This window comes from Panulirus ornatus, chromosome 55, assembly GCF_036320965.1.
Source record: "Panulirus ornatus isolate Po-2019 chromosome 55, ASM3632096v1, whole genome shotgun sequence".
Lineage (NCBI taxonomy): Eukaryota > Metazoa > Arthropoda > Malacostraca > Decapoda > Palinuridae > Panulirus > Panulirus ornatus.
Window position 1 is genome coordinate 16,188,448 of NC_092278.1, and position 20,270 is coordinate 16,208,717.

The 20,270-nt window shown below is 38.3% G+C and overlaps 1 protein-coding gene across 5 annotated transcripts in view; it reads left to right on the plus strand.

The window, feature by feature from the left end:
• REPTOR (repressed by TOR) overlaps window positions 1-20,270 on the plus strand; it is a 180,177-nt gene that overhangs the window by 149,309 nt on the left and 10,598 nt on the right. For all 5 annotated transcript variants that reach the window (XM_071692852.1, XM_071692854.1, XM_071692851.1 and 2 more), the window contains exons 3-5: window positions 14,798-15,890; window positions 19,380-19,484; window positions 19,758-19,962. In XM_071692852.1, the coding sequence (XP_071548953.1) occupies window positions 14,798-15,890; window positions 19,380-19,484; window positions 19,758-19,962 (1,403 nt within the window). The remainder of the gene's footprint in view (window positions 1-14,797; window positions 15,891-19,379; window positions 19,485-19,757; window positions 19,963-20,270) is intronic.

Consider the following 20,270-nt stretch of genomic DNA (forward strand, 5'->3'; position numbering starts at 1 on the left):
CACAGGAAGAAACTGAATATGGTAGAAATATATATGTGCTCGTTTTTGAAAGGTGGTTCACGGTTTCACCGTAGGTGTTCACGATGGAAACTTGCTGATAACTTGATATAGAGAATGGCTTGTCTCCTATGTTGGGAATGTCTTGTATTCATTGGCCTCAGGTAGAAGGCATGAACAGTTGTTTGCATATGTTGCCGAATTAACACGTTAGAAAATATCATTTTGCTCCTTACGGGAACCTCGTGAACGGTGTAGACATTTTGGCCGCCTTGGATGTTGTTTTAGTTTTGGAGTTCCCTACTGCTTTTGGTTTTATTATTGATGGAATATGGCTATAACCTCCAGTATTGCCTTTACTCAATGGGACTTCCTCACAAGTATTTACAGATGGAGAGTAACAAGTGCGGACTATCCATAGACTCAGCAACAATGCGGTGTTACCAGCATGGCATGGGACAGTACCAGATCTGGGAATATATAGGCAAACTTATTGTTGTTTAATCAGGAGACTCTCTCTCTCTCTCTCTCTCTCTCTCTCTCTCTCTCTCTCTCTCTCTCTCTCTCTCTCTGTTATCCAGTACATTTCCCATTCTACAGTGAACCTTTCAGTATGTGTTCAAACGTCAACGTATATACGTAATCCATTTTTTTTTCCTTCCTTGCAAGAGTACAGTATGTTACCTTTCCAAAGTATCATTGCTTCAAGATGACACCCACAAGCCCATTATTAGGTCCACATATGTAGTTACTGATAATGGAATATGACGTGACTGCTTTGAAATATGGAAACGATCCCGGGATGAGAATTATTCAGTACATACTGCAACATAACATAAATCCACATAGATGGGACCGCACTGAAGAGAAGTGAGGTACAAGGAAAGGCTGGATGCCTTGAATATCCCCCACCTTAGAAGAGAGAAGAGTGTAGGGTGATCTGTGAACAATGAGTGAGCAGGTCTTCGATGGATTTGAAGGGATTGAGCCGCTAGGGGACTTACCACGAAGTTAAGCTAAAAACCTGCTGAGAAAGATGTTAAGAAGTACTTTTATGGTATATTGATGAGGAGATGAATGGAAGGAAGTAAAGGAAGACTTGGTATGGTGAAGACAACACCCACACAAAATTGGAGAGTTATATGATGGTAGAGAATGTTCAAGAGATGGGGCCGCCATTAGTGTTGAAGAGTGCAAATTGGTGATTGTATGTTTGTAAACCCTCCAATTATAGTGGCCCAATTTCTGTGTGTGTGTGTGTGTATGGGGGATTATTGTTTCTGTCTGATGAGAGGGGTAGAACCTGCAACACCGTAAACCTGCCACTCCTCAGAGTATAGAGATTGGGATCTGTGGTGGTAGAGGATGTTCAGGCGAAGTGTTTGCTTCGAAGAATAAGTGAGAAACCCTGGGGGAAAGAAAAGGCTACTTGTGTGGTATTCATGGAACTTGAAAAGGTGTATGAGTTCACAGAGAAGCTTTGTTAAAAGTGTTACGAATATAGAACTGGGAGGAAAGCAACTTGATGCAATGAGGTTTCCTTGAGGATTAGGCCAGGCGCATATCCAGGATTTGATCAAGGGAGGAAGGGATTGCTAACTTGTTAAATTGATGATGAACGCTCAAAACCTGAGTGATATATAAGAACACTTTATAGATTAGAAAATTGGCGCTTTTTGAGTTATTTGGGTGTTTGATTTAATCGCAGGTATTAGGCAGATATTTTTAAAACTTAGGCCTGTTGTTGCAGAAAAGCATTTAAGTCGGGGAGTCATTTTTTTTTAATGGAAAGAAATTCAATATTTGATTCTGTAAAACAGCTAATAGCTATAATTAAGGGAGTTTTGTAGATGGCACAAACTGATATGCTTTTGTGCATACAAAAGTTATCTTTATATAAGCATATGTCACTTTTAGGAAGGTGAAACAGACAATGTTCCATTGGTTACCAGTGAAAATTAAAAAAAGAGTTGACAGACATATACATTTATTTCTTACTTTTGAGGGACTTGAAGGGTTCGAGTATTAGTAGATTTTCGTAAATCAACTTGATTATTAGTGTATTGTTCAGTACAATGTTATAGTTAAACTGTATTGCTCATGGGGTAGATCACCCCTTCCTTTTCTTGGATATGCCCTTGAGTTTGGTATGTGTTGAGTAGGGAGGGTGAGTATGTGTCAAGGATGTCTGATGTCACCATGGCTCTGTTCCAAGGGCAAGGGATAAGTGCACAGCATGGGGGGGGGGGGGAGAGATGGGACATATTGGGAGGAGTCAGTTGCTGTATGAAAGGAGGAAGTTGTGAGCTAATATTACAAGAGTGAGGGAATGAAAAGCAGCAGTGGGGTAAGGCAGAATGGTTTGAATGGGGAGGAAGTGGAGTGCTCTGTGTACCTGGAAGTGAACTTGAATCATAAGGGTTGAAGTGATCCACAGGATAGGATAAAAATGAAAGGTCCTGCATATATTAAAGAGCATGTAGAAAGACAGAGCAGCATCTGTAAGACAGAGATGGGTATATATGAGTGTTGTGTGGTCGTGGCAAGTCTTGGAACTTGAACACAAAAGGAAGGAAGTGGTTGGACATGGTCAGAAGTGAAATGTTTAAGGACAGTATATGGTGTGATTTGGGTCGATCATGTAAGGATGACAGAGTAAGGGAGGTGTAGTTTCAAATGGAGTCAGATTGAGAGAATTGATCAGGCTGTGGTAAAACTGTTTTAGACAAATGGAGAGGATGAACAAAAAGATTAGCAAAGAGAATCTACATGTCAAAATTGGAGGGAACATTGGTGAGGGAAATGGGAGGATGTAGTGAAAGATGCTTTGGGGTATTAGGGCCTGAGCATCCCGGAGGGTTTGAAGGATGCATAGGATGGATTGAGGTGGGGGAGAGGGTGATGTGCTGTCAAGCTGAACCAGTGCATATGATAAGGCAAGGCATGGAATAGCCTGTGGGCCTTAGCTGTAGGTGACAAGGGTTGGTTTTATTGCATTGTAAATGACAGCTAAAGAGTGAATGTGTGCAAATGAGGGCATTGTTTGCTTCTGATGCTCTCTCACAAAGGTCGAAAAAGTATTATGATATAGAGGGTTATACAGTATTGACATACAGTTGCAGTATTTTTTTGTATTAGCTGTTGTGTTATTTCTGATTTATTGCACTGTTTTATGAATATATTTTACTTATATGTCCAATGTTAATACAAAATTTGCCATATTAAAAGGAACCAGAAATTTAGTGTAGTGAGCTGTATCCTTAAAAGATATCAAACTGCCTTCTCTATTACAAGATCTCATAATATTCTGCTTTAGAATCTCAAAAGTTGATAAGTTGAATTATCTGTGTTACTTTTGTATAACACTGTTACATTATCTCTGGTACTTTTGTGTAACTATTAAATTATCTGTGGTACTTTTGTATAACACTTAAATCATCTGTGGTACTTTTGTATAATGCTTAAATTATCTGGTACTTTTGTATAACACTATTAAATTATCTGTGGTACTTCTGTGTAACACTATTGAATTATCTGTGGTACTTTTGCATAACACAATTAAATTATCTGTGGTACTTTCGCATAACACAATTAAATTATCTGTGGTACTTTTGTATAACACTATGAAATTATCTGTGGTACTTTTGTATAACACTATTAAATTATCTTTGGTACTTTTGTGTAACACTATTAAATTATTTGTGGTACTTTTGTATAACTATAAAGTTATATGTGGCACTTTTGTATAACACTATGAAATTATCTGTGGTACTTTTGTATAACACTATTGAATTATCTGTGGTATGTTTGTATAATACTTTTTATTGTGAAACACATCACAGAAACATGGGCAAAATTGAATAATCAGTAGCCTTTATTTATCTTTTGGCATTTCCTTTTCTTGGTGACATCAGTAAGCATTAGGACATTACCAGAATAGAAAGTTTTAGTCTTATTGTTAGTGGCCATCAGAGATTCATTTACTTATGTACCACCTTTAGGCCTTCCAAAGAAGCCTCTTATTAGTCAACAATAAATGCGAGTTAATTATGATTTCCGTTCTCAGTCTTTTTAGAAATGGGTGTCTTTTACTTAAAGGGAATTTTTTTTTTACTATGAATTGAAAATATTTAAGAATAAGAAAACAAGGGAGAACTAAGTGAAAGAGGCCTCAACTTTCTCTAGGAGAAACTAAAAGGGAGCAAGAGCTTCTGGTTGAAGGTTCTGTTGAGATAGCTCTTAACACACCCTATAGTTGATGTTTTGATGCTTTTGGTCCTATTTATCATTATCAACTTCATTTCCATCATGGAAAAGATTATCATCATCACTAGACTCCTTTTTCTTATTGAATGAAGACCTGCTTGATGTTAGCTACCCTTCACAATCTACTCTAACACTGTCTTCACACTATGGCTGAAGGATATCTGAAGAACTCATTTTAGTTGTACAGTGAAGCCTTAGGTATTTCAAGTCACCAATAGAGATTAGCTGAAATTCAACTGTTGGTGCGAAAGCAGTTAATACATCTCCATGAGGTCCCCCTTATTAGGTAGTTAATTTTGTGTTAGGATTGGTTTTAAAGTTATTATTCAGATAGATGGGAAACCCATGATTATTATGCTTTTATATGAGATCTCTGGATGTAAATCATGTCATGGGTCTTTATAGGTGAATTAGGTCATCTCAGGCTTGATGATAGTCTTTGGAATCTAGAGCCAAAAGTTAAGTTGCATCTAAAACTAGATTTTCTCTACAAGTAGAGTAAATGATCAAATCACAAATTCTTGCAACAAGTTTAGAAGGGTTGTGTGACTCAAGTTAGACTCTGAACTCTAAGAGAATCTTAGAATGCTCAAGATTTATTTATTCAGTAGACCTTGAATTCATTAATTTCATTGTAGTAGCTATATCAATTTCCAACGCTGTGTTTCTAAGATTTATCTTTTCCACAGTTGTGGCTGAATCTGTGCTTAGTTCATATATTGGGTATTGATTTGTTTTCTTATTATTGAATCCCATGATATGTAATATCACATAAGCTCTGTTTAGGTTTTTGATGTGTTTCCCTACTAATTTCACATAAGCTTTGTTTAGGTTTTTGATGTGTTTCCCTATACAATACCATTGGTCCTCCATCAAAAACTTAGAATTCCATCAAAAACTTAGAATATCTGATAACATAAAGCTCAGTGATGGTCTTTGGATCACGTATATCAGATTGAACAACAGGGCAGTCCCCATAATGACCCAAGGTTAGTATACAGAAATTACAGGGTAGATATCCCCCAATGGTTGGTCCTTTACATTTGGATATTAGCTAGGATGTTAATCCAGTACAGGTACACCACTGATATTCCATCACTCTTTGTTGCAAAGCCTTGCAGGATTAACCATTTTGTTAGACCAATCGTGGTCACGTAATAATAATTCATCAACACACCTCTAACCCACTAATTATACATCTCCTATGCTACCTGACAAGTCCACTCCACCACTCTGACACTGTCGAAACCATTCCATCATCAATTGATCATGCACAGTACTCTTACCATCTTTCATAGTTTTTCTAATCATCATTTACCTCTTGGAATTGCTGTCTGCATAGAATCTCAATATTTTCTCCTTTTGCTTCTTTATATTATAAACAGTTGAAGATTCAATGCTGTAGATGTCACACAGCTTACGCACCGAAACACCATGGTCCATTTTTTTCAACAGTTCTACTTTATCTTGGAGTAATATGGACTGGTGTTTATGTTTGACACCACAACTGACACTCTCATATGTCTTAGAAGCCATAATTAGGGTTAAATTTAAGCAAAATAAGCTAAGAATCTCACAGAATTGCAGTATCACCACCAACAAGTGCAGTGTAAGGAATGTTAATAAGTACACCCTACACACAGTGCTATCTGTGGCCGCCTAGTACACACATCTGATGGCTGTGGTAATTTCAAGTTCCCTCACATAATTTTGTCTGAACTAAAGGAGTGCAGAACCATCAGTTGCCGGAAATTTGTGGCGTACCTGTAGTAGTTGAAGTATCAACATGTTAGCACGGGATAAAACTAGATGTTAGCATGGGATAAGACTAGTGGACTCTGGATTGTTGTCAACATGCCATCTCAAAATTACGTATTTTGACCGCTTTCAAACTAAGTTGTAACTACATTATCCCAGATATTGTTTACCCTTGAAAGGAGATGACCTCCCCTGGAGGAAAGGGTAAGATAATGATTTAAAATGATATTCTCATTGGTGGTCTACATATGCCTCTATTCAGTTTACTAATTGCATCAGTCATATTGTTAATGTTTATAGAGAGGTTCTCCCAATTTGATGTTTAGATTGATGAGCACCTAACACATTGAATGTGAATAGACTCAAAGGGTAAATTGACTTTGCTATCATTCCACACCTTACTTGATCTGTCCCTCAAATTACACATAAACCATATTATTCTTAGATATTTCTGAAGATTACACTCTAAAAGCTTCTACCTTGATAAAAGGGTACTAAAGACATTAAAAATAATTGACCTTCCATGAAGGGGAAAGAACAGTTTCAATTGGAAGAGAGGTTATTATCAAAAATGCTTCACATGAAACTGTTTGTCATAACCCTACATTTTCATTAACTGATTTGAAATCAGTCTGACATATAAGGCTGTGTAGGTGTTAGCCTCATGATGTTTTTAAGTTGAAATTCATGCTGCACAATTAGTACAAATTGAGTACTATAAGTAAGGCCATTGTGGCAGTCAAGAAAGGTCATGCCACCCTTGTTATTGATACAGTTGATGATTTAGCATTGGAGATAGCAGTTCAAGCCCTCTAAAAGAAGTGGGACGGTTATTTATATCTGTTTGATCATTATAAACTCAGCATCAAAAAACTAGAACTGAAAGAGAGACTTCAAATCAATCTGGAACTCTTTTAAGATATATGAGAATGATTGCTGGAGCAGCTGTGGAACATACTACAGGCTTTCATACTTCACTGGCAAGTTATCAAGAAGCCATAGTTGTTCTTTAAGAGAGGTATGCAGATGAGGATGAAGTTGAGCAACACCTTTCTCATTTGTCTGAAGTAACAGTATATTCAAATGAGTGCCAGTCCATCAGTAGAAATTTCACAGTATGTGGACCATGCTGATGGAGCGACTTGGCTACCTGAGTATTTGTCATAACCTCCGTAAACTTTCGCATTGAGCTAAAGCTTTGAAGTTTTCAAAGATTCTGACATCACTAATACATGGATGAGGTTAGACCAAGGTATTAAAGATGTCATTTAACATTTCAGAAATGAATGTAAGCAATTCTTTTACCAGTTCAACTTCTGACTTGAACATCTATCATGTGATGGATGAGATGATACAAGGTACATTATTAATGATGCTTTCCTTGTCTCTCCAGACCTGAAATTAAGAGAGTCTTATAACCATCTTCTGTCAATTGTACTTTTGACTTAATTGATAAGGCTGCAAAACCAGATGATTGCTGAAAGCTACCAAGATATCTTCTTCTTCCTCGGCAAAACCATCAAATGTTTCCAAGCCCTTTCTTTGGACTCTCTCGGATTGATTCTTTGTGTTTCTTTAAGTGCAGTTACCAGGCTTTCGGAAATGTATTAGTTTTGTTTTCTATATGTTGGGAATAATGTACAGAAGATTTCTTTATCTATGTACTTTAATGCAATGCCAATTTCTACCTGCAGACAGTTTGCTTCTTTAACAATTCTCCTGATGTAATTGCCTGTTTCCACTGTATGATAAGGTAGTTTTGCACTTGTAGGGCTCAGTCTCTTGAACCCTTTTCTGTCATACAACTTGAATTTATGTAGGCTTCTGCATTAAACATCTTTAGTCAGTTGGCTCCATTCATCCACCTCTCTTAGACTATCAGAGTATTTCCTTACATCCATATTTACAAGTGTCTTGCTTCATATCATGTTATATTATTTCTCTGGTTGCTCTATCCCTACATCTTGCAAAGAACTGTCAATTGTCCTTTTCATCAGTCTCTAAAAATGCTAAGGTTGTGATCAGGTCATCCCACAGGCTTACCTCTTCCAAGATGGGGAAATTGAAGCCTCCAGCCTTTCTTTGTAGCTTAGCACTCTTAATTCTGGCTCCATCTTTGTTCCCTTTTAGACCTTTTCTGTGAGTTTGTTGTGTTTATTTTAGGTGCAGTGACCAAACCTGGGAAGCACATTCTAGTTTTGGCCTAATGTAGGATATGAATAACTTGCGGAATATTTTCTTATCATCATAGAGATGTAGTTAGTAGTATCATTTGGTAGGAGCTTCTGAAACCACTGTGCTAGAGTTGCCCTCTACCAGTGGCCTGTTAAGGTTAAGAAGCAGCATTGTTCACTAGTAACAGAGACACTTTTGCCATGGCCAACTGCTTGAGGGAGTTCCTGAAGGAAACAGGCCTCAGATATATAGATAGATCAATATCCTTGAGAGCTATTACGATGTTTTCTGGCAGACATGTTGCTCCTTAACTATTCTCATGATATGGGACTCTGGTGATAGGTTTGGGATGATGTCTCCTCCCAAGTCCCTTTCACACACACAATCTTGAAACTTGTTTCGTGATAAGTAATAATTGTATTGAGGCTGTCTTTCACTTTGTTCCATCCTCATTATTTTACATTTGTTTGCACTGTTTGAATTTCATTAACCATGTTTCAGACTAACTTTAGAGTCTTTTTAGGTCCCCATGTAAGCTGATGCAATCATCCTTGCTTTTCACTTTTGCCATGACTGCCCCTTTTTGAATCCCTTGGCACTATACCTCTCTCCAGTGACATGTTGAATAGTAAATCAGGTAGTCTTTCAAGTGTATATCCATGCCTCTTTAGCACATAAGTTGAAATATAGTCACCATGAGCCTTGAATGGGTCAAGTCCTTTTAGTATTATTATAGACATCTCAGTGATTTACAAAACCTCCTCCCCATTCCTTCTGATAGGTGTCTGGGCTATAGTGTCTTTCACTGTGAAAACATTTAAATTTGCTTTTGGTTTCCTCACATATCCTTACATCATCTTTTACAAACTTTCCCTCTGAATCCCATAGCCTGATTAGCTGCTCCTTGACTGGTAAGTGGCTCATGTTGTATTTATTGAAAAGTTTTGGATTTTCAGCTGCCTTGTCCGCAATGTTCTGTCAAAGTTTCTTCCTCTTTTCTTATCCTGCTGTAGTTGTTTTATGCTCTCTTATACTTGCTAGCTGGCTATAGTGCCATCTATATTTTTGCCACTGCATATCTCCATGCTCCTTTGCTTTTTAACATCTTTTATTAAACCTTCCCTTCCTCTTTCTTACCATTCCCTAGGTACCTGTGCCTTTACCTTGTGAATTTCAGAGAACCTTTCAATACAATGCATTAACTCCTGGCCTCAGAATTCCCATTCCCATTGTACATAATGTTTTCAGTACCCATGCTAATGTGAGTGAAGATGAGATATGATTATGATACATCAGTCCCTCTCATCCTTGTCTTTTCCATGACATGCTGGTACAGGAAATTTTCCTTTATTTACTTTAAATCTTGTCTCTATGATTCCCAGTTGCCATGAGAATGCAAATTGCCCCATTCCATCTCTTTATAACTGAAATCTTTCATTAGCTTTACCATCTCTAAGAAGTGAGTGATTTGCTGCTTCTTGTACCTTCCTGTTTGTTCCCTCATTATTATTGTATATTTGTTATGGTTCACATAATTTTTGTGAAGGATTATATACTAATACACCTCTATGCTCTTTTTTCCTCTTGTTACTATTCCCATTATGTGCTGTGCTGTCTGAATGGGCCATCTTCTGCTGTTTCTTGAAACTTCAGGCTCTCATTCTTTAAGAAGGCTTGCAGTATAGGGCAAGAAGGTCATTTTGAAGTTATCCTGGGAGAGTTTTTACATCAGACTGCTTTGGACTCGACTGTCAAGTAAGGATACAGAGCCAGAACTATCCCAGATGTGAGAGCAGTACTCCATACAAGAATGAATAAATCCTTTGTTTAAATGGAGCAACTGTTCAAAAGAAACAAAATTTCGACATCTAAACAGGTTTTCCAGTTTCTTGGAGGCAGATTTAGCTATTTCTGTAATATGGGGTTTCCATAAAAGAGTGGATGTTTCTGTAATGCCAAGTGTGTCCATTGAGTCAAGAGGTGGAATTACATAACTAACAAAGGTGAGACAAGAATTGTAAGGAGTTTTTGATAGAGATGAGTAGAAGCTGGGTCGGGATTGAACTTCACTAGATTTTGTCTGCCACATTGAGATATCCTGTCCAAGCCTGAGTTTATTGAGGGATTATGTCAATATGAGATGCAGATTGAGTGAGAGGTGGAGCAGAATTGAAGGATGTGGATGAATGCAATGATGAGTTATCAGTGACTGAGTGCTCTTGCTTACATGTGGAAGAGAGGAAATTATTGATAAAAAGGAGAAAATGTAGGGGATGGGACAGAACTTTGAGGGACATTGTTGTTGGTAGAGAAATGGGAGACAGGTGATCCATCAACAACCACAGAGATTGGCTGGAGAGGGAGCTAGATATGAGGGAAGAAAGTGAGGGAAGGAAGCTTAGAGATGAGACCCCAATGCCATACCCTGTTAAAAGCTTTAGATATGTCAAGGCCAACCACAGAGGACTACCCAAAATTATATTTGATATGTTCAGTTTCCTTGGAACTGTTTGTATGATCTAGCAGAGATGTTATTATCTTTTGGAACAAAACAGATATATACAGGGAATCTAATGACATTATGGTCATTGTAACCTGTTTTTTTCACCAATCTCATAAAAGTTTATTAGGTCTCCTTCCATGGTTATAACACTTTATTGGCACATTGTAATCGGCCACAGATGATTTGGTTTAAAAGGAAATGTTCTGCTGATTAAATTATTTTGTTTTCTATATTGTCACTCATAAAGAAATCCAGTTTATCTAAGAGTTGAAAAAATCAACAGCGATTGCTTAGATTTACCTTTGATAGGCTTAATTTCTGTAAATAAAGTGATATTATTTTCTGAGCATTTTTTTGAGGGTCTCTCTACTCCACAAAACATGGCAGATATATGATGTTTTGGTCAAGGTGGTGTGCAAAGTAAGAGGGCTAGGGAGAATAATTTGGTAAACAGAAGAGGTAGTGAAAGCTTTGTGGAAGATGAAGCCGGCAAGGTGGCGGGTTTGGATGATATTGCAATGGAGTTTACTCAAGAAGGGGGTGACTGTGTTGTTGACTGGTTGGTGAAGATATTCTTTGTGTGTATGGCTCATGTTGAAGTGCCTGAGGATTGACGGAATACATGCATAGTGCCATTTTACAAAGGCAAAGGGGATAAAGGTGAGTGTTCAAATTACAGAGGTATAAGTTTGTTGAGTATTCCTGGGAAATTATATGGAAGGGTATTGATTGAGAGGGTGAAGGCATGTACAGAGCATCAGATTGGGGAAGAGCAGTGTGGTTTCAGATGTGGTAGAGGATGTGTGGATCAGGTGTTTGCTTTGAAAAATGTATGTGAGAAATACTTATAAAAAGAAATGGATTTGTATGTAGCGTTTATGGATCTGGAGAAGGCATATGATAGAGTTGATAGAGATGCTGTGTGGAAGGCATTAAAAGTATATGGTGTGGGAAGCAAGTTGCTGGAAGCAGTGAAAAGTTTTTATTGAGGATGTAAGGCATGTGTACGAGTAAGAAGAGAGGAAAGTTATTGTTTCTCAGTGAATGTAGGTTTGCGGCAGGGTTGTGTGATGTCTCCGTTGTTGTTTAATTTGTTTATGGATAGGGTTATTAGGGAGGAACAGAGAAGGGGGCCAGGTGAGGATATTCCCTCTAAGGCCCAGTCCTCTGTTCTTAACGCTACCTCGCTAACACAGGAAATGGCGAATAGTATAAAAAAAGAAACATATATATATATATATATATATATATATATATATATATATATATATATATATATATAGATATATATATATATATATATATATATATATACTTATTCATACTTGCTTGCCTTTATCCATCCTGGCACTACCCCACCCTACAGGAAACAGCATTGCTATTCCCTGCTTCAGCAAGGTAGCACAAGGAAAGCAGACGAAAAAGGCCACATTCATTCACACTCAGTTATATACTGTACTGCACATCAAGTCATATGTCAGTATTAGTTTTGTATAACCTGTGAACATTTATATTCTCACTGATAGAGAGCCCAACTCCACCACCACCTACCTTATATAATGTCTTTAATGAACTCCTTTTAATCTTAATATTGCTAGTTGTTCAAGTAAATGATTATTTGAAACATTTATCAAAGTTTCTGTTATTGCTCTGGTATAGGACTTGCTGTGAGTGCATGAGCTGTTTGATCATTCTACTGTTACATTTGTTTCTCTGGGGAGGAAACTACAGAGGCAGATGACTGTTTTAGGAATGTATCTTAGATGTTATTCCACAGTTAGGGTATGGGACACTTCTACCATAGGTTCTGTGAAGTTTCTTGTGAGGCACTTGGTAAATGGGTACTATAGATGGGAAATAAACAGAAAGTAATGGTAGAGAAAGAACATGGTTCAAAAGATGTCACTATGCCTTTCTTCAGTGACATCTTGAATAGTGATTCATGTGGTTTATCTGTTATATTTGCATACCCCTTGTGCACATTTGATGAAATTTTATGAGGAACATGAGCCTTGTATGGGTCATTTCCTTTTAGTATTTTATTAACATGTTTTCTAGATATCTCAAACGACACCAAAGCCTCCTCCCCCTTCCATCTCAGTGATGTTGGGGCTGTAGTGTCTTACCCTGTGAAAACTTTTGAACTTGTTATTTATTTCCTCACATACCCTTACATTATCCTGTGCAATGTTTCCTTGTGAATGGAGTGTTGAGGGAGTCTTGTTATATAGTTCTTTCTGAATGGGGTGGTGAGGGTCATGTGTTGACAAGATGGGGAGGCATCAGTATTAGAGAGATATATATATATATATAGAGAGGAGGGGGGTCTGACTTTGGGAGAAAGTATGAAATGAGAAAGTTAAAAGTAAATGTTAGTTGAAGCAATTTACTAGGTTTAGCAGGTGGGTATGTAATTTTGAATGGATAAAACTTGGAGGTAGTGAGTGATTTAGATACCTAGGAATGGACTTGGCAGCAACTGGAACCATGGAAGGTGAGAGAGTTACAGTGTAGATGAAGGGGTAAAGGTTATGAGAACATTGAGGAAGGTGTGGAAAGAGACATTACTATCAGGAGGGCAAAAATGTGTATGTATAGTAGTCCTGATGGTGTTGTACTGATGCAAGACATGTGCTGTAGCTGTAAGAATAAATGGAAGAAGGTGCGTGGAAATTAAATGTTTGAGGACCATGTGTGGTTTGAGGATGGTTGATTTAAGTAATGATAAGGTAAGAAATAAGGTGTTATGATAAGAAGAGTGTGGTTTAGAGAGCTAAAGTAGGTGTGTTGAAATGGTTTAGACATATGGAGAGAATGAGCATGGAGAGTTTGACAAGGGATATATGTGTCAGAAAAGTAGCAGAAGTGGTCAACCAAATTGGAAATGGAAGAATGAAGTGAATAAGGTTTTAAGTGCCTGGGAGCCTAAACATGCAAGAGAATGGAACTTGTGTACAGGATAGAGTGAATTGAAGCAATGTAGTATACTATGAGCAATGTGCTGTCTTTGGTCTGGATCAGGGCATAGGAAGCAGCCGGGGAAAACCATGGAAAGATCCATGGGTCCTGGTTGTATATATGGGGTCTGTGGTTTCACGCACTACGCATTACATCTAAGGAATAGATGTAAGTGGATGAGGCCATTTCTTTGCATGTTCCTGGCACTGTCTTGATAATGTGGGAAACAACAAACTATAGTTTGAACAAAAATATATTTCTTAGTGTTTTCCTTAAAGCATTGCCTAAATTTCCATTGTATGATTAATTGAGGGCATCATTTTCATTCTTTGGAGTTTATATGTTTTGATCATTTCTTTGTGCCAGGTGTTTAAAAGAAAATGAATTATGTTACCCTTGCTTGGAATTATGGGTCAAAGTTGTCCCAAGAGGCATTAGCTCCTTGAAAATCTCTTTGAATATTGTACAAAGAAAAACTGACAAAGTGATTCATAGATTTCATCATATTAACCAGGAATAAGAACAGAATTGTATTCATATTATTCCTCATTATCACTTTTTAGCAACCTGCTGTTTTATTACTTTGGAGCCATTTACTACTTTTCCTTGAACAAGAATTTTTTTTTGTCCATATTTCTTATATTGAGTGATCCCTGCATATTTTTGAATGGCTTCATATGCAGATTATATCCATATTCTTACCATACATGAAATTTTTAATTTTTATGTAGAGCAGGCAGAAGGAAATTCCTTTCATCTTCTTCTTCTTCTGCAAGCAGAAGCAATTACTTTAATTGCACTTACATATTTGTACATTACAGGGAGGGAATTCTCACCCATAGGGTAAGTGACAATTGAAATGCAGAAATATTCCTCATATGTTTTGGGTGTGGCTACAGACTCCCTTAGAGTGTATTGTACAAACAATATATTTGATTAAAGCATTAACTTTCTGCTTAGAGTTGAGTGTATTGGAGTGCATGAAATATACTTTGATGTTACACACTTACTCTAAGAATGGTCTTTTGTTATTACTAATGCAGATTTTAAACTAATGCTGCAATTATTTTGCTTAAGTTCAAACTTTTATGTGCTTGATGAAATGTATTTAATCTTGTATCATAATTTTTTCTATTTCAGAGTGATTTTCTGCTAGAATTTTGCAATAGTGGAATGGGGGTGGACACTGGTAAGGGTGGGGGTGTGCCTATTCCCCGAGGTCCAGGAAATAGAGCTCCCCAAACTCACCACTTTCCAGATCTCTCCACAATGGCTCTTCAGATGGATGACCATAGCCCTCTTCCAAGTCAGCAGCAAGGCAGTATCTTGGGCCCTCAGTGGGATGCAAACACAACTTTCTCCACTCCCACTTATCATGACTCCAGTGGCTTTTCTCCAGTTGGGCCAAATTCTCCATCCTTGTGGCCGCCTCAGTCCATGGACCTAGATCTTGATATCAAAATGGAACCATTAGATGACTTGCTTGGTGTCGATGACTTGCTGCCAGGTCACACACTGGGCTTAAACTCAACTGATGAAGCCCTTCTAGATGATGTGAATCTTGATGATTTGCTTATGCCAGAACAGTTTTCTAATCCAGGAGTTGAACAAGCAAGTTCACCCCCCACCATGATGACAGTGCACCCTGATGAAATTATGGGTTCAAATAAAGGATATTCCACACCAACAATCTACAGTATCCCATATACATCTTCAATAACACAGCCAGTTAAAGCGGAGAGTACATCACTATACTCATTGTTAGCTTCATCTTTCCCACCTCAGGGTGGAGGCTGGCGTGACCCGCTACTCACATCATCATCTTTGCCTGGACAACAGGCTAATAATCAGCTAGGGAGTATAGAGGAATGCCCTGGTTCACATCAACAACAACAAACTGTATCACATCCTCAAGGTGTGAATCAGGCTTCAGGATCTTCGGCTTTACAAGAACTGCTTTTACGTTCACCTTCCACTCCTCTGTCACCCCACAGTGTGTCCTCCCCACAAGGTGCACCATCGCCCCAGGAACCTCCAATGGGTCAGTCTGTTCCACGACCTACATCCCTATCAGCTGCCAACCCCTTGCTCTCTGCTCGCTTGTCATCTTCAGCTCCAACCCGCAACTTTTCCCTGGAACAGGCATGGCAGAGACGAGAGCCTCGGCAACATCTCTTGTCAACTGGTTCTCTCGCAGAGGAATTTGGTGGTTCTGCATCCTCACTCAGTACAGGTACATGAACTTGAATTATTTATGTGTGTATGTTTTATTGATGTTTGTGTGTGTGCATCAGTTTGTGCATGTAAGTGCATATATGAGTGTGTATATGATTACCTGTTTATGTAATATGTGGTGAGAGTTTTACACTAATGAGATCAGTCTCTCTCTCTCTTTTTTCCACCCATATCATATGTCCTTTTGACCATGATTACACTGCTCATACAGTTTTTTCTCTTACCATGCTTCATGCAACCACAACTCTTACCATATAATCCTTTCCTTTCATCTTAATTTTTACCTAGCTACCTATGTCCTTTTGTTGACTTGTCGTTTCTAATCTTTGAAGAGTCCTTGGTATTTGTTTCCCAGATCCATTAAGAAACTTATATATTGTTATCATGTCTTGCTTTGTCTTATCTTTCAATATGGATGACCCCTGCCTACAAGACTCGGCCCATAAGTCACTTTTCTTACTTTTGGTAGTCTTTCCTCAACTCTTGTCCTTTCCTGGCAGGTCTCTTTGACATCTCAAGTGAGGTGACCAAACTAATGCTGCATATTCTGGTTTGGCTCTGATTTCATGCTCTATATACTTTCATAAACATTTCCACATCCATGTTTTCAAAGGAATATCTTTGACCACCATAAGACCATGCCCCATGGGATCCCATGTTTACTCACTTTGATAAAAATATACTTCTATAATGCCCTTTGTTTTCTCCCGTTCTGGCAATTTGTACCCCTTAAATACTTCCAGTAGCTACAAAGTTATAATCAGCTTTAATGAGTGTATTAAAAGCTTTATAGCTGTTTAGAAACAGAAGATTTTCCTCTGTATTCATTTTTTTAATATGTAGGGTATTGCTACTGTCATAGAAGTCCAGATTTTCTATGCCTGTTACTGTTTATACAACGCTACCTCGTTGACTTGGGAAGTGACGAATAGTATGAAAGAGAAAAAAATATATAGATATCTGGGAGTGGATCTGGCAGCGGATGGAAACATGGAAGCGGAAGTGGATCATAGGGTGGGGGAGGGGGCGAAAATTCTGGGAGCCTTGAAGAATGTGTGGAAGTCGAGAACATTATCTCGGAAAGCAAAAATGGGTATGTTTGAAGGCATAGTGGTTCCAACAATGTTGTATGGTTGCGAGGCGTGGACTATGGATAGAGTTGTGCGCAGGAGGATGGATGTGCTGGAAATGAGATGTTTGAGGACAATGTGTGGTGTGAGGTGGTTTGATCGAGTAAGTAACGTAAGGGTAAGAGAGATGTGTGGAAATAAAAAGAGCGTGGTTGAGAGAGCAGAAGAGGGTGTTTTGAAATGGTTTGGTCACATGGAGAGAATGAGTGAGGAAAGATTGACCAAGAGGATATATGTGTCGGAGGTGGAGGGAATGAGGAGAAGAGGGAGACCAAATTGGAGGTGGAAAGATGGAGTGAAAAAGATTTTGTGTGATCGGGGCCTGAACATGCAGGAGGGTGAAAGGAGGGCAAGGAATAGAGTGAATTGGAGCGATGTGGTATACCGGGGTTGACGTGCTGTCAGTGGATTGAATCAAGGCATGTGAAGCATCTGGGGTAAACCATGGAAAGCTGTGTTGTTGTTTTTTTTTTTTTTTTTATACTTTGTCGCTGTCTCCCGCGTTTGCGAGGTAGCGCAAGGAAACAGACGAAAGAAATGGCCCAACCCTCCCCATACACATGTACATACACACGTCCACACACGCATATAGTATTATTATTATTATTATTATTATTATACTTAGTCGCTGTTTGCCGTGTTAGTGAGGTAACAGAAGGAAACAGACAAAAGAATGGCCCAACCCACCCACATACACATGCATTTACATATATGCCCACACACACACATATACATACCTATACATTTCACTGTATACATTCATATACATACACATACATATATACACATGTACCTATTCATAATTGCTGCCTTCATCCATTCCCGTCACCACTCAGCTACACATGAAACAGCACCCCCACCCCCTTCCCCTGCTTGTGCAGGAGGTAGCGCTAGGAAAATACAACAAAGGCCACATTCGTTCACACTCTGTCTCAATCTGTGGTATGTAATGCACTGAAACCACAGCTTTCTTTCCACATCAAGGCCCCACAAAACTTTCCATGGTTTTACTCCAGACACTTCACATGCCCTGGTTCCATTCATTGACAGCACGTTGACCCTGGTATACCATATCGTACCAATTCACTCTCTCTCTCTCTCTCTCTCTCTCTCTCTCTCTCTCTCTCTCTCTATGTATATATATATAAATCTGTGTGTTTGTGTGTGTATATACGAGTGGATGGGCTGTTCTTTGTTTCCACATGGGCAGCTGAGGTTGTGATGCCTTAGCTTTATGATGGTTCATTATTACACATACTTTGTTTCCTGAGCACAAATGTTAAAGATATTGTTTACATTACCTTCCGGCTATGTGTATAATCTGTATATGAAACATAAATGAATTTTGTGTTTAAACTTGGATCCCATCCCCAAAAATCTTATTATCTATTATCCATCATGACAAATGTGGAAAACAGGATGGTATGGAAACAAATGGGTTAGAACCGAGACATATCTTAACATTTCGACTGTTCAGTGGTTTTCCTTAGGAGATACTAATTCCAGCATTTAGTGGGACCGTGTTCCCCAACAAGTGGTGGTCACCCAGTCAGATGCCTTGGTGTGTCGCTCTTTGATTGGGTTGCTTGTCCTGCTGCCTCCACCCATTCACAGCAATCTCCGCTGCTTAACGTGACCAGCAGATGAACCCAGATCTTGTGGTAACGTCCTTGATCCCTTCTTCTAGATAAGCCCTCACACTATCACTAAACAGTCAATGCCAAGGCAACTACAGGCAAGTGACAAAAGCTTACCTAGAGGAAGAGATTAAGAACAACGTTAGCACAAGGTCTGGGTTCATCTGCTGGTCATGTCAGGCTGTGAAGATTGCTGTGAATGGGTGGAAGCAGCAGAACCTATCCAATCAGAGAGTGACACACCAAGGCATCCAACCAGGTGACCGTCACTTGCTGGGGAACATAGGCCCGCAGAATGCTGGAATCGGTATCTCCTTAGGAATCAATATCTCCTTAGGAAGACTTTCGAAGTCAAAACGTTAAAGTATGTCTCAGCTGTTTGTTTCCATACTACTGTCTTCCACATATCTCATTATGTATATGCAAATATTCCAAAATCATAAGAAATCCAGAATGCAAGTCACTTCTGGTCCCAGGCATTTCAGATAAGGTAAACTCAACCCATATGTGGAACTGACTGCTTGGTGGTTGTTAGGTGAAGGCATGTTGGATGTACATTAATATATAGTTAGAATTCTAATATATACTCTGTGTAAGTAGAATATGCTTGTTTAATTCATTATTTTCTTGCTCTAACAATTGTATTTGTTGAAAAGTATAACTGATCCGTAAAATATCTTGCTACATGCAGTGAATATAATTATCAATTTTATATTCCAGTTGGAGGAATTTTGTCTCCAGGTGCTCATGATTTATCCATAGATGAAGGAATTGACTCTGATGATGAATCAGATAATGAGCACTATGACTCTGAGTCTGATAATGGTAAAGTCTTATCCCTTTTTATGAGTTAGATTTCACAAAAAATCTGGAGATATATTGGTAATAGTGATCATATCAGAAACTCAGTTATTTCACCTGTATCTTTACAGTAATAGAAATGTAATCTTTAATCGGTTTTTGTTTCATATGAACTGAGTGACCATATTGTTTTTCATTTAGTCAGCCACTGCCCAGCATATATTGCTGCCTTCATGAGAAAAAATGGAAAGTAAAAACTTATTCTCACAAAACAAATTACTATATCTTCCTTTCCAGATTCTTTAGTTAGTGAAGACACGGGCAGTATCTCAGGTTCACTGGGAAAGAAAGAGAGATACTTTTGGCAATACAATGTGCAGGCTAAAGGACCCAAGGGACAGCGTGTCACCATTAACCAGCAGCAACGCGATCCACACAGTTTGCCATCAGTTATGGACCCTGTCTTCTCACCCCTCTGCTCCATCCAGGGAATAAAACACAGGTATATCTTAATTTACTGAAGGATGCACCAGATATCGTGCAAATTGTTTAATGTTATACTGTTATAATCCTGAGATTACTTGAAAGTGTATATTTTTATTTTTTTCATTAGCAGAATGTTTTAATGTTCACTTTGTTCTGAAACTTGCCGGAAAAAAAAAGGAATTTTCATTGAGAGGAAACTTTGATTGTTGATTCAATCCATTATCTAATAGTTCAACAAATAGAATGTCATAAAACTAAGAGAAAATATTGAAGTTGGTGGGAAGTAAAGGACATATGGTGTCCTATCAGTTTTGTATGCATATT